The 14,090-nt window shown below is 44.6% G+C and overlaps 1 protein-coding gene across 1 annotated transcript in view; it reads left to right on the top strand.

Annotated features, from left to right (window-relative positions):
• LOC120020552 (sterile alpha motif domain-containing protein 10-like) overlaps window positions 1-14,090 on the top strand; it is a 67,634-nt gene that overhangs the window by 38,491 nt on the left and 15,053 nt on the right. The window contains exons 3-4 of the mRNA XM_038964260.1: window positions 2,688-2,869; window positions 10,425-10,593. Coding sequence (XP_038820188.1) covers window positions 2,688-2,869; window positions 10,425-10,593 — 351 coding nt within the window. The remainder of the gene's footprint in view (window positions 1-2,687; window positions 2,870-10,424; window positions 10,594-14,090) is intronic.

Here is a 14,090-nt window from a genome sequence, read left to right as displayed (position 1 = left end):
TCATCTCCTTCCCTCACTCCTCTCCTCTAATCCCCTCCTCTCATCTCCTTCCCTCAATCCTCCTCTAATCCCCTCCTCTCATCTCCTTCCCTCACTCCTCCTCTAATCCCCTCTTCTCATCCTTCCCTCACTCCTCCTCTAATCTCCTTCCCTCACTCCTCTCCCCCCTCTCCCCTCTAGGTGATAATATATTTTATTGAGAACGACGGTTGCACCTATTACAACATCACTTACTGAGGAGGTCGAGAGGGGAGGGGAGATGGCCTGGCTCCAGTCTGATCAAATATGTATAAATGTAGACAGACAGATGGCCAAGGACATATATACTCTATCCTGCTGAATCATAGGAAAGGTACAGAGAGAGTGCTATGACACACAAGTATACAACTGAGACTGCATCATAAAAGAGACCAGGAAACACACACTGGAGCCAACTTTTTAAAACTAAATGAAACACCTGTTTTCCCATAAAGAGCACTAATCAGAGACCAGGAAACACACATTGGAGCCAACTTTTTAAAACTAAATGAAACACCTGTTTTCCCATAAAGAGCACTAATCAGAGACCAGGAAACACACATTGGAGCCAACTTTTTAAAACTAAATGAAACACCTGTTTTCCCATAAAGAGCACTAATCAGAGACCAGGAAACACACATTGGAGCCAGCTTTTTAAAACTAAATGAAACACCTGTTTTCCCATAAAGAGCACTAATCAGAGACCAGGAAACACACATTGGAGCCAACTTTTTTAAAACTAAATGAAACACCTGATTTCCCATAAAGAGCACTAATTCTGAGCTTTTGTCAAATGTACTGCACTAGAAAGTATATGGTGTCATCTGAGAAACATTCTGTGTTCGATTTGACTGCACATATCTCCTTGGGCTTTGCCCGTGACTCTGAGTCTCTCTCACCTTTCACCAATGATACACATGTCTGATGTGTGGTTTAGTGCTCTGCAGTGGACATCAGGGGTCATTTAAACCTTCTTCTCTGGATAGAAGACACTCCAGCTGAGAGTGACCTTCCAATGAAACCAGAAGCTCTGATGTCAGTTATAGTGTTGTGTCAATGAAGGCGGGGACAGTAGTTAATCATGTGTGGCTGGTCTTAAAGCAGTGCAGTCAAAAATGTGATTTTTCAGTTTTTTATCAATATTTCCACACTATGAGGTTGGAATAATATTGTGAAAATGATGATAGTGCCCTTTCAGTGTCAGACCTGTTCAAGAGACTGCCTGCAATCTCCGCCTGTTTTGGTGGGATACATGAGTGAATAGACCAATAAGAAAGAGAGTTCCGAACCTCTCTGCCAATAACAGCACATGTTCTGTTTCCGCCTCCCTACCCAGACCACTCCCAGACAGTCCGAGCAACATTCTTGCTTGAGAAATTGCCCTTTGCTAAGAAGCTATTATGGTACTTAATTGTTGGCCCTAAATGATTTGATATTGAAATAAACATGGCTGCATTGGATCCTTAATGAAGAGGAGTATATCCTGTATATTACAGTGGATTCCATTCCCTAGCCAGGAGGTTCACTTTATTAAACAGAGGCCAGTTTAGTTCACTGTGAAAGGGGAAGGGCTGATGAGAGCACTTTATCTGGAACACTTTCAAAGTGACTGGAATAGATTGGGTATATGGTTGGTGCTGGTAAGGTTTATCCGAAGCTGATTTTAAACCACTAAAACCTGCAGACACGTTTTATGTTTCCCAACATTCCTCAGTTATTCACCAAATCGTTATTCCTCCCTCCCACTCTCTCCATCGCTCTACTCCACCTTCTCTCGCCATCTTTCTCTCTCTTCGCCCATAACCAGTAGATGTACAGTTCACTGAGAGGACTCTCCACTCTCCTTCCTCTTCTACTCTCCCTTCCCTCTCCCTGCTAGGTTTACTGGGAAGGCCCGCTGATCGCTTCTCCTCCTGTTCTCTCCCTTCTGTCTCCTCTTCTCACCCCCCCCTCTCGCACCCTCTATCTGCTGTTCTCTTCTGCTGTTCTCTCTGTGTTATTCAACCCCACAGACGAACAACATAGGGCAGCAGAGAGAGAGGGACCACAGAATCAACAGAGATGGGAAAGCAGAGGATGGGGGAGAGAGGAGAAAGCAGAAGCAGACAGGAAAGACATCACTGCTCACCGAAAATACATTTCTCTCTTCAGTCTCTTTTCTTTCCTTTTTTTCGTTTCTCCATAATGTTTCTCTGAACTCTATCACCTCTGCTCTACGGAACAGTTTCTGGCTTGTCAGCTGTGAGCAGGTGTACACCAGAATTGGCCTTTTGGCTCAAAACACTGTCTCTGTCACTATGATACACAGAACTAAATAGAGAGTGGGGAGAGAGAGAGGGGCAGGAGAGAGAGGGCAGGGTTACAGTAAGTTACAGAGTTATAGAAGTGTAGTAGTAGTCACATTGAGATTGAAGAGTTTTTGTTCAATTAATCCTGGATTTGAGTTGAATATTTTTAAACCATATTTTATTTTCTGTAAGTGATCTCTTATTATATATACAGTATGTTTTATGACTACTATGACATGGCCACATATAACTGAGAGTGTTTTTAATGGAATGGTTTTGGGGATTTTATTCAACAAGCTCTCGGTCTCACGTCAGAATTCGACGTCCATCCATGTTTCTCACGCGTTTAATCAACTAAACTGTCTGTCTGTTTGTCTGCAGCTGCGTCCAGCTTCAGTTTCTGCCGTGCATCCCTGGAGCAAACAGTGTCTGCAGAGGAGCTGAGCTACCAACTGCCTCGCCGTCCAGGGTCTAGTCTCGCCTGGCATGATGGGAGGGGACAGATGAACACGTACACACGCACCGTCAAACTACTGCAGCAACCTGGCACAGAGGGCATACAGGTATAGTGGGCATAGAGTGGCTTTGGAAAGTTTTCAAACCCCATGACTTTTTTAACATTTTATTATGTTATAGCCTTATTCTAAAATGGATTAAATAAAAAAAAGTCCTCAGCAATCTACAAACAATATCCCATAATGACAAATACAGAAATACCTTATTAACATAAGTAGTCAGACCCTTTGCTACGAGACTCAAAATTGAGCTCAGGTGCATCCTGTTTCCATTGATCATCCTTGAGATGTTTCTACAACTTAATTGGAGTCCACCTGTGGTAAATAAAATTGATTGGACATGATTTGGAAAGGCACACACCTGTCTATATAAGGTCTTATAGTTGACGGTGCACGTCAGAACAAAACCCAAGAAATGAGGTCGAAGGAATTGTTTGTAGAGCACCGAGACAGGACTGTGTCGAGGCACAGATCTGCGTAAGGGCACCAAAACACTTATGCAGCATTGAAGGTCGCCAAGAACACAGTTGCCTCCATCATTCTTAAATCGAAGAAGTTTGGAAACACCAAGACTCTTCCTAGAGCTGGCCACCCGGCCAAACTGAGCAATCAGGGGGGAAGGGCCTTGGTCAGGGAGGTGACCAAGAACCCAATGGTCACTCTGACAGAGCTCCAGAGTTCCTCTGTGGATATGGGAGAACCTTCCATAAGGACAACCATCTCTGCAGCACTCCACCAATCAGGCTTTCATGCTAGAGTGGCCAGACGGAAGCCACTCCTCAGTAAAAGGCACATGACAGCCCACTTGGAGTTTGTTAAAAGGCACCTAAAGTCTCTCCGACCATGAGAAACAAGATTCTCTGGTCTGATGAAACCAAGATTGAACTCTGGCCTGAATGCCAAGCATCGCATCTGGAGGAAACCTGGCACCATCCCTAAGGTGAAGCATGGTGGTGGTGGAAACATCATGCTGTGGAGGTGTTTTTCAGCGTCAGGTACTGGTCAGGATCGAGGAAAAGATGAATGGAGCAAAGTACAGAGAGATCCTTGTTAAAAACCTGCTCCAGAGGGCTCAGGGCCTCAGACTAGGGTGAAGGTTCACCTTCCAACATTAACATTAATTAATTAACATTAACATTAATTAATGGTCAATTACCGTGAGACCGGCATTTATTTGCTTGACAATCACCGACTGACAAAATGTCATGACCGTCACAGCCCTATTCAGTACTTTAGATAACGTCTCCATTTGTTCTCTCTGGGGCTCAAATGCCTTCAGAAAAATCAATACATTGAATTGGAGATGCGAGGACATGCATATTGGCTAGTGAAGAATAGAGAGTGTCTGCTAAATGACCCTGCATATCAGGGGTTGATGTGCGCATGCAAAAACAGACTTCAGAAAGCCAGTCTCTGTTCCACATATTGCTTTGATGCAATATGGAACACATCTGTGCACTTCTAGAATGGCAGAAAACAAAGGCAAATATATATATATATATATATATATATATATATTTTAAGACCTTTACAATGCCTGACCTAAAAGCCAGCATGACATAACCGTACACTTCCTGGTTGCCCTGTAAGCCAACGGGATCATGGGAGGAAGGAGAGAGTACAAAATGGTGCCAACATGCACCGCAGTGTTTAATAATTTACAGCTACACTATTCCGTAAAATAGGTCTGAAGGCTTAATCAAAGATGGATTATCAAGCTGTTTCCATGTGGATACATGGAGAATTGATAATTGAAAACCTTGCCTATAGTATGAAGAACACACTGTAGGATTCCCACATGGCTTTGAGCGACAAGACACACTATACATGATTCAACAGTGCAGAGCGAGCAGTCCTGGTCTCTTTGTGTGTGTGTGTGTGTGTGTGTGTGTGTGTGTGTGTGTGTGTGTGTTCAGCTCTGTGGAGAGCTGATTAGATTAGAGCCCTTAGGTTTGTTTAACAGAGATCAGCACTAATAAGAAAACAACCTTAGTGAAAAAACAGCCTAGTCCCACCACACACACGTGTGTGTGGTTCTATAATCAAAAGAACCAGTACAAAAGATACTTTATTCTGATTGGTCAAGAGGGTGTCCGTTTTGGATCCTCTGCATGCTGCAAGAGTTAATACATATCTCGGTTGTAGTTATCAAGTATATTTGATGAAGTTCCAACAAACAGAAAGACCATCACCAACCAAGATCAATACACCGTGTCCACTTCTACATTATGGCTGCTGACAACATATCACTGGGGTTCATTTGAGGGATCTAACTGTCCAATGGCAGGGAGAGAGAGAGAGAGAGAGAGAGAGAGCAGAACACAGCAGAACAGTCCACCCCAGACCCTGACCATATTCTCAACATCACAGCAGAACAGACAAATGAAGAACCCCAAGCCCAGGGGATCCCACACCCTCTGAGCACGCCTCCTGTCAGCCACCCTGATAGGGCTCTGTTCACAAACATACCCCACAGAGCCCCAGGACAGCAACACAATTAGACCCAACCAAATCATGAGAAAACAAAAAGATAATTACTTGACACATTGGAAGGAATTAACAAATATACAGAGCAAACTAGAATGGTATTTGGCCCTAAACAGAGAGTACACAGTGGCAGAATACCTGACCACTGTGACTGACCCAAATTTAAGGAAAGCTTTGACTATGTACAGACTCAGTGAGCATAGCCTTGCTATTGTGAAAGGACACCGTAGCCTGCCCTGGCTCTCAAGAGAAGACAGGCTATGTGCACACTGGCCACAAAATGAGGTGGAAACTGAGCTGCACTTCCTAACCTCCTGCCCAATGTATGACCATATTAGAGACACATATTTACCTCAGATTACACAGACCCACAAAGAACTTGAAAACAATCCGAATTTTGATAAACTCCCATATCTACTGGGTGAAATACCACAGTGTGCCATCAAAGCAGCAAGATTTGTGACCTGTTGCCACAAGAAAAGGGCAACCAGTGAAGAACAAACACCATTGTAAATACAACCCATATTTATTTGTATTTATTTCCCCTTTTGCACTTGAACTATTTGCACATCGTTACAACACTGTATATAGACATAATATGACATTTGAAATGTCTTTACTCTTTTGAAACTTCTGTGTAATATTTACTGTTCATTTTTATTGATTATTTCACTTTAGTTAATTATCTACCTCACTTGCTTTGGCAATGTTAACATATGTTTCCCATGCCAATAAAGCCCTTAAATTGAATTGAAATTGAGGGAGGGAGGGAGGGAGGGAGGGAGGGAGGGAGGGAGGGAGAGATGGCGGGGTGGGGATGTATTGGCCTCTGATTAGTATAGTTTCCTCATTACTAACAGTCTCTGATCCCCTGGGCAGCAGAAACAACACAAATAACACGTTTCCTTCAGAAAGGAACAAGGACGCATAGAGAAGAATAGGAGTGTGTCCAGTTGTGTATATTGAGATGATGGTTGGTTTCTATTCTTTGATTCAGTTTGTAGACAGTCGAGACAGAGAGAGAAGGAAGAAGAAATAATCCCATCCAGCCCAAATGAAGTCTGCTCACATCCACTGAGATCATGGACATTTTACTGGCACTCCTTAGAGAGAGAGCCATTGGAGTATCACTGAGACAGGTTACGTTTGCAGGGACCCAGTCCTCTCACTCAATGGCGAAGGAGTCTGAATGAATACTGAAGTGAGCTCGTGGATGCTGGAATGAGACGTGGCATACTGCAAGGCTGTAGGAAGCGTAATATAGGGAGGGACGTGTGAGGTGTCCTGTTGAAATCGGGACATATGGGCGATTCTGATACTATAGAAGAAGGGAGAGAAGAATGGATGGAGATATATGATATGATGTTATATGCCGGAGGAAGGGTATGTGACGGGTTATTGTGAGTGATGGAGGTAGGGGCTGAGGAGGTGTGAGGGGAAATTAAGGATGGTGCGACATGTCTGTCAAGGACTTTGGGGGTGGAGAGAGATATTACAGGGGTGATTGAATAATGGCATGACAGTAAAGGAGAGAAGAGGGAGGGAAAGAGAATAAAAAGGGAAGAGAGAAAGGGTAGAGGGACAGACGGAGGCAGAGAAAGAGAATGAAAAGGGAAGAGAGAGAGAGAGGGGAGAGACGGAGGCAGAGAACGAGCGGAGAGAAGAGAGAAGGTCAAAGATGAGGGTAGGCAAAGGGAAGGGAGTGTGAAAGAAGAAGAGCGACAGAGTGATAGACAGAGGCGAAAGGGCAAGAGATGGGTTGCAGAGGGAGGAGGGGAATTGGGAGAGAGTGGTAACAGTGTTAAGAAAGCTGTGACATTGCTGTCTACCCTGCTTCTGCTTTGTAACACTCACACATACACACACACACACACACCTCCAGGGCTTTCCTCTGCTAATTGGCTGAGCCCTTTTGATAAATGAGGGTGGGATGTGTGTGTGTGTGTCAGGGGGCAGGGAAGTGTGTCTACTGAGGTGCAGAGGGCGCGGGACTAGCAGGCTCTAGGGAGGAGGCTGACTGTCTTATTGGTGGAGGTGGAGGGAGCCCTGGAATCCTCTGAGTCTGCTCCACTGATTCAGCGCCACTGGAGGACAGAGGACACACACACGCAGAAAGACGTGCAGTGGCAAAGACACAAACTTTCTCTTTCTCTCGTACATACACCAGACAATCAGACAGACTGCTAGAAACTCAGAACTCAAGGTCGAGCTGCTGAGAGGAAAGGAGAGGAAATGAGAGGAGAGGGAAAAAAAGTGCAGGAAGGGATATGGAGGGGAGAAAGAGAGGGATGACAAGATGGAGGGAAGTGGAGAGGACAAGGAGAGTATAGAGAGAGTCAGAGGAGAGGGAGAAGGTTGGACTTGATGGGGAGTAGAGGAGGTGAAAGACATTAGAGAACAACATTAAAAGGAAAGGCAGGAAGGAGAGGTGGTTGAAGGATAGGACCAGGGCGATTAATATAGTCCAGAGAGAGAAGAGTGAGGACAGGGGAGAAAGAAGGGAATAGATATTAATACAGGAATGAATCAAAGAGACAAGGGGAACAAGGGAACACATCTAGGAAAATAAATAGGCATGACAAAAGAGGGTGAGATGACAAAGAACGACTGAATATTACACATTCAATTGCTACCAATACTCATGGACCAGGCACAATACCAACAATAAAACATGGAGCCCAGAGAGGATTGACATTATCTTTAATTTAAGACAATCATCCACAGAAGCATCTCTCTTTCACCCACCTGTCACGTATACTCCCTCTCCGGCCTCTAGGTCATCAGGCTGCTGATTTTCCTGCACACCTGTCACCATCGTCAAGCGCACCAGCACCTCATGACACTCCATCACCTCCTCGATTATCGACCCTATATCTGTCACTCCCGTTGGTTCTTTCCTCAGGTGTTATTGACCGTTTCATGCTGGTGCGTTTGTTTCGTGTTCATTTATTAAAACACTCACTCCCTGTACTTGCTTCCCGACTCTCAGCGCACTCACTACACCAGCGCCTCCCCTCTCTAGCCTCTGACTGGGATAAGCCGTCAAAGATGGCTTTTACATGGTTGAGATCCCACCCATTCACACACACCTCCCCCTCCTCTCTTTCTGGTGTAATGAATGAGAGGTGCTGTGGTTTTAGAAGTAGGTATCTAGGATTTAAGGGTGAGTGTTAACAGCACGGAGCTGGCCGAGGGGAGACACAGCTTGACGAATGGCTATAAACCCAGAGTAGGGAAGGAAGGAGAGGGACAGGCAGAGAGACAAAAGATAAGAGAGGAGATAAAGCCTGATGGATGGTCATGGAATGAGAGGAGTGGAGAGAAGAGCAGGAGGGAGGGATACTGGGCAGCATAGGGCTGGTGTGGTACACAGTGAATGCTTCTCCTGGATGCAGCTGAAACACACAGTGTGTGTGTGTGTGGGTGTGGGTGTGTTTGTGTGTGTACAAGCAATTAACATCCCCTCATGCTAAGGGTCATGTATAAAAATGCTGGGAAGGCCATTATTTTAGCCATTATTTTGGCTACCATGGCTATGCCCACATAGGATGACAATGGCGAGTTGTCACTGAATGGTTTGATGAGCATGAAAATTATGTAAACCATACGCCACGGTCGTCTCAATCACCAGATCTCAAACCAGTGGAACACTTACGGGAGATTCTGAGCAGCACCTGAGACAGTCTTTTCCAACGCCATCAACAAAACACCAAATTATGGGATTTCTCTTGGAAGAATGGAGTCACATTCCTCCAAATACATATCCAGACACTTGTAGATTCTATGCCACGGTTCATTGAAGCTGTTCTGGCTCGTGGTGGCACAACGCCCTACTAAGACACTTGTAGATTCTATGCCACGGTTCATTGAAGCTGTTCTGGCTCATGGTGGCAGAACGCCCTACTAAGACACTTGTAGAATCTATGCCACGGTTCATTGAAGCTGTTCTGGCTCATGGTGGCACAACGCCCTACTAAGACACTTGTAGAATCTATGCCACGGTTCATTGAAGCTGTTCTGGCTCATGGTGGCACAACGCCCTACTAAGACACTTGTAGATTCTATGCCACGGTTCATTGAAGCTGTTCTGGCTCATGGTGGCAGAACGCCCTACTAAGACACTTGTAGAATCTATGCCACGGTTCATTGAAGCTGTTCTGGCTCATGGTGGCACAACGCCCTACTAAGACACTTGTAGAATCTATGCCACGGTTCATTGAAGCTGTTCTGGCTCATGGTGGCACAACGCCCTACTAAGACACTTGTAGAATCTATGCCACGGTTCATTGAAGCTGTTCTGGCTCGTGGTGGCACAACGCCCTACTAAGACACTTGTAGATTCTATGCCACGGTTCATTGAAGCTGTTCTGGCTCGTGGTGGCACAACGCCCTACTAAAACACTTTATGTTGGTGTTTCCTTTATTTTGGCAGTTACCTGTTGTTGGCAATATAAAATTGAGTGATGGTGGAGATCCTTTTGAAACTTTGTTTGTATGGCAGATTTTATGGAAATAAAGGATGTTAGCCGATTGCCTTGCTTCAACCACTGGGCCAATCACAGACTGGATTAATGGGAGGCATGTATGAATATAATCCATGAATCCATCAGAGAGATGCTGGCTCTGGTCTGACCTTATTAACGGTCAATGACCTTATGAATGGACATATTCAACTCTGTAATTATGCCAGCTGAATAAAGGACTAGCAGTGTGTGTGTGTGTATGTGTGTGTGTGTGAGAGTGTTACCAAGCAGAAGCAGGGTCGACAGCAATGTCACAGCTATCTCAACAGTGTTAAGAAGGGGGAAGAGGTGACCGACACTGTCATATCTCACACAGCAGGGCCCACAGCCATCACACTGCTGGGAGCACTAAGGCAGCTGACCTGGAAGAGTCAAAGATAATACAAAGGACACACACTCAGTCACCAGAAATAATGTTCACAATCACTCAGTCACAACACAGAGTACATTCACACAACAAAACATCATACCATAACATTTTGTATGCTTCCTTCCATGGTCTCTCACACAATATAAACATATACTGTACACACACACACACACACACACACACACACACACACACTGTAACCCCCATACTCTGTGTGTTTCAGCTGCATCCAGGGGAAGCCTTCACTGTTTACCACACCAGCCCTACGCTGTCCAGCCTGTCCAAACCAGTGGTGCTTTGGACCCAACAGGACGTCTGCAAGTGGCTGAAGAAACACTGTCCACACAACTACCTAACCTATGTAGAAGCCTTCTCCCACCACGCTATCACAGGTATCACACAACTACCTAACCTATGTAGAAGCCTTCTCCTACCACGCTATCACAGGTATCACACAACTACCTAACCTATGTAGAAGCCTTCTCCTACCACGCTATCACAGGTATCACACAACTACCTAACCTATGTAGAAGCCTTCTCCCATCACGCTATCACAGGTAATGTGTGGCCTTCTCCCACCACGCTATCACAGGTAATGTGTGGCCTTCTCCCACCACGCTATCACAGGTAATGTGTGGCCTTCTCCCATCACGCTATCACAGGTAATGTGTGGCCTTCTCCCACCACGCTATCACAGGTAATGTGTGGGACAAGTTCATGCAGGGCTCTGAAAAGGCTTATCCTGAGGAACCAAATCCCACACAAGTTGTATAGTTCTGTTTAGTTCTGGTTCCATAGCTTAGCGTTTCAACTGTGGGATTTAGGAAACGGTTTACACCCAAATCTCTCACTAGGAGATGTAAAGACCATTCATGTGAGGTGAGCTAAGAAAGTGGGTTTTAGGAAGCGGGTCTCAGTCTCTCACTAGGAGATGTAAAGACCTTTCATGCGATGTGAGCTAAGAAAGAAGAAACGCTGCGTTTTTGGGAAAGAAAGGGAAGGCTACGTACAGTTGAAGTCGGAAGTTTACATAAACGTAGGTTGGAGTCATTAAAACTCGTTTTCAACCACTCCACACATTTCAACCACTCCACACATTTTTTAACAACCTACAGTTTTGGCAAGTCGGTTAGGACTGTAACGTCTGTTGTCGGATGAAGAAGGAGCGTGGTAGGCGTTTTTAATAAACTGAACACCGCAACAAAATAACAAAGTAGAAAAAAATGAAAGTGCACAGCTCTGTCAGGCAACTAAACAGCTAAACAGAAAATAACTCCCCACAAAACCCAAATGGAAAATGACAACCTATATATGATCCCCAATCAGAGACAACGATAGACAGCTGCCTCTGATTGGGAACCATACTCAGCCAAAAACACAAAGAAATAGAAAACATAGATTCTCCCACCCGAGTCACACCCTGACCTAACCAAACATAGAGAATAATTAAGGATCTCTAAGGTCAGGGCGTGACAAGGACATCTACTCTGTGCATGACACAAGTACTTTTTCCAACAATTGTTTATAGACAGATTATTTCACTTATAATTCACTGTATCACAATTCCAGTGGGTCAGAAGTTTACATACACTAAGGTGACTGTGCCTTTAAACAGCTTGGAAAATTCCAGAAAATAATGTCATGTATTTAGAAGCTTCTGATAGGCTAATTGACATAATTTGAGTCATTTGGAGGTGTACCTGTTGATGTATTTCAAGGTCTACCTTCAAACTCAATGCCTCTTTGCTTGACATCATGGAAAACCAAAAGAAATCAGCCAAGACCTCAGAAAAAAATTTGTAGACCTCCACAAGTCTGGTTCATCCTTGGGAGCAATTTCCAAACGCCTGAAGGTACCACGTTCATCTGGACAAACAATAGTACGCATGTATAAAAACCATGGGACCACACAGCCATCATACCACTCAGAAACGAGTCACATTCGGTCTCCTAGAGATTGTGGTGGAATATTGACTCAGAAATATAACGCTCTTACTAGAACTTGTGAATTCAAAATAGACTTTAACACAAAGTAGCAAAGCCGAGCCCTTCCATCGAAAGTCTTTATTACGAACGTAACAAAGCCGAGCCCCTCCATGGAAAAAACAACATTTTCATATTACAGAGTCCTGCCTTTATAGGATTCTGTCTTTGCATAACGTATAGAGTCCCCTCCCTCTATATGAAAATAGCTTCCCTTGACCTTTCTCCATCACTATCTTTCCATCTCAGTTCTTGCTTGTTAACACCCACATCTGACAGCTGTATAGGTTATAATGGTAGCAGGGCCCTGGTCATATATGTTCCATTCCTTATATGGCCATTCTGTCTCAGCTCTTCAAAGTGGAAAGCCTAGATGCTGCTAATAATGGAGATGTTATCATAGTGATGAGTTTTGCTCCCACAAGATGAACGTACTTTGGTACGAAAAGTGTAAATCATTCCCAAAAGAAGAGCAAAGGACCTTGTGAAGATGCTGGAGGAAACAGGTACAAAAGTATCTATATCCACAGTAAAACGAGTCCTATATCGACATAACCTGAAAGGCCGCTCAGCAAGGAAGAAGCCACTGCTCTAAAACCGCCATAAAAAAGCCAGACTACGGTTTGCAACTGCACATGGGGACAAAGATCGTACTTTTTGGAGAAATGTCCTCTGGTCTGATGAAACAAAAATAGAACTGTTTGGACATAATGACCATTCTTATGTTTGGAGGAAAAGGGGGAGGCTTGCAAGCCGAAGAACACAATTCCAACCGTGAAGCACGGGGGTGGCAGCATCGTGTTATGCTTTGTTGTAGGAGGGACTGGTGCACAAAATAGATGGCGTCATGTGGGAGGAAAATGATGTGGATATATTGAAGCAACATCTCAAAACATCAGTCAGGACGTTAAAGCTTGGTCGCAAATGGGTCTTCCAAATGGACACTGACCCCAAGCATACCTCCAAAGTTGTTGCAAAATGGCTTAAGGACAACAAAGTCAAGATATTGGAGTGGCCATCACAAAGCCCTGACCTAAATTCCATAGAAAGTATATGGGTAGAACTGAAAAAGCGTGTGCGAGCAAGGAGGCCTAGAAACCTGACTCAGTTACACCAGCTCTGTCAGGAGGAATGGGCAAAAATTCACCCAACTTATTGTGGGCAGCTTGTGGAAGGCTACACGAAACGTTTGACCCAAGTTTGACTCATGCCTTCAAACATACACTCGTAAGACTGACTATCCTACCGATCCTTGACTTCGGCGATGTAATTTACAAAATAGCCCCCAACACTCTGCTCAGCAAACTGGATGTCGTCTATCACAGTGCCATCCGTTTTATCACCAAAGCCCCATATATTACCCACCACTGCGACCTGTATGTCCTTGTTGCCTGGCCCTCACTACATATCAGTCGCCAAACCCACTGGCTCCAGGTCATCTATAAGTCTTTGCTAGGTGAAGCCCCGCCTTATCTCAGCTCACTGGTCACCATAGCAACACCCACCCGTAGCACGCGCTCCAGCAGGTATATCTCATTGGTCATCCCCAAAGCCAACACTTCCTTTGGCCGCCTTTCCTTCCAGTTCTCTACTGCCAATGACTGGAACGAATTGCAAAATTCTCTGAAGCTGGAGTCATATATCCCTCTCTAATTTTAAGCATCAGCTGTCTGAGCAGTTTACCGATCACTGTACCTGCACACAGCCAATCTGTAAATATCACACCCGACTTCCTCATCCCCATATTATTACTTACTCTCTTGCTCTTTTGCACCACAGTATCTCTACTTGCACATCATCATCTGCACATCTATCACTCCAGTATTAATGATAAATTATATTTATTTTTGCCTCTTGGGCCTATTTGTTGCCTGACCTCCCTACTCTTCTACATTTGCACACACTG

The sequence above is a fragment of the Salvelinus namaycush genome, chromosome 25 (genome assembly GCF_016432855.1).
Source record: "Salvelinus namaycush isolate Seneca chromosome 25, SaNama_1.0, whole genome shotgun sequence".
Taxonomy (NCBI): Eukaryota; Metazoa; Chordata; class Actinopteri; order Salmoniformes; family Salmonidae; genus Salvelinus; species Salvelinus namaycush.
Note: the sequence above shows the minus strand (reverse complement) of the source record. Positions and strands in the feature narration are given on the sequence as shown.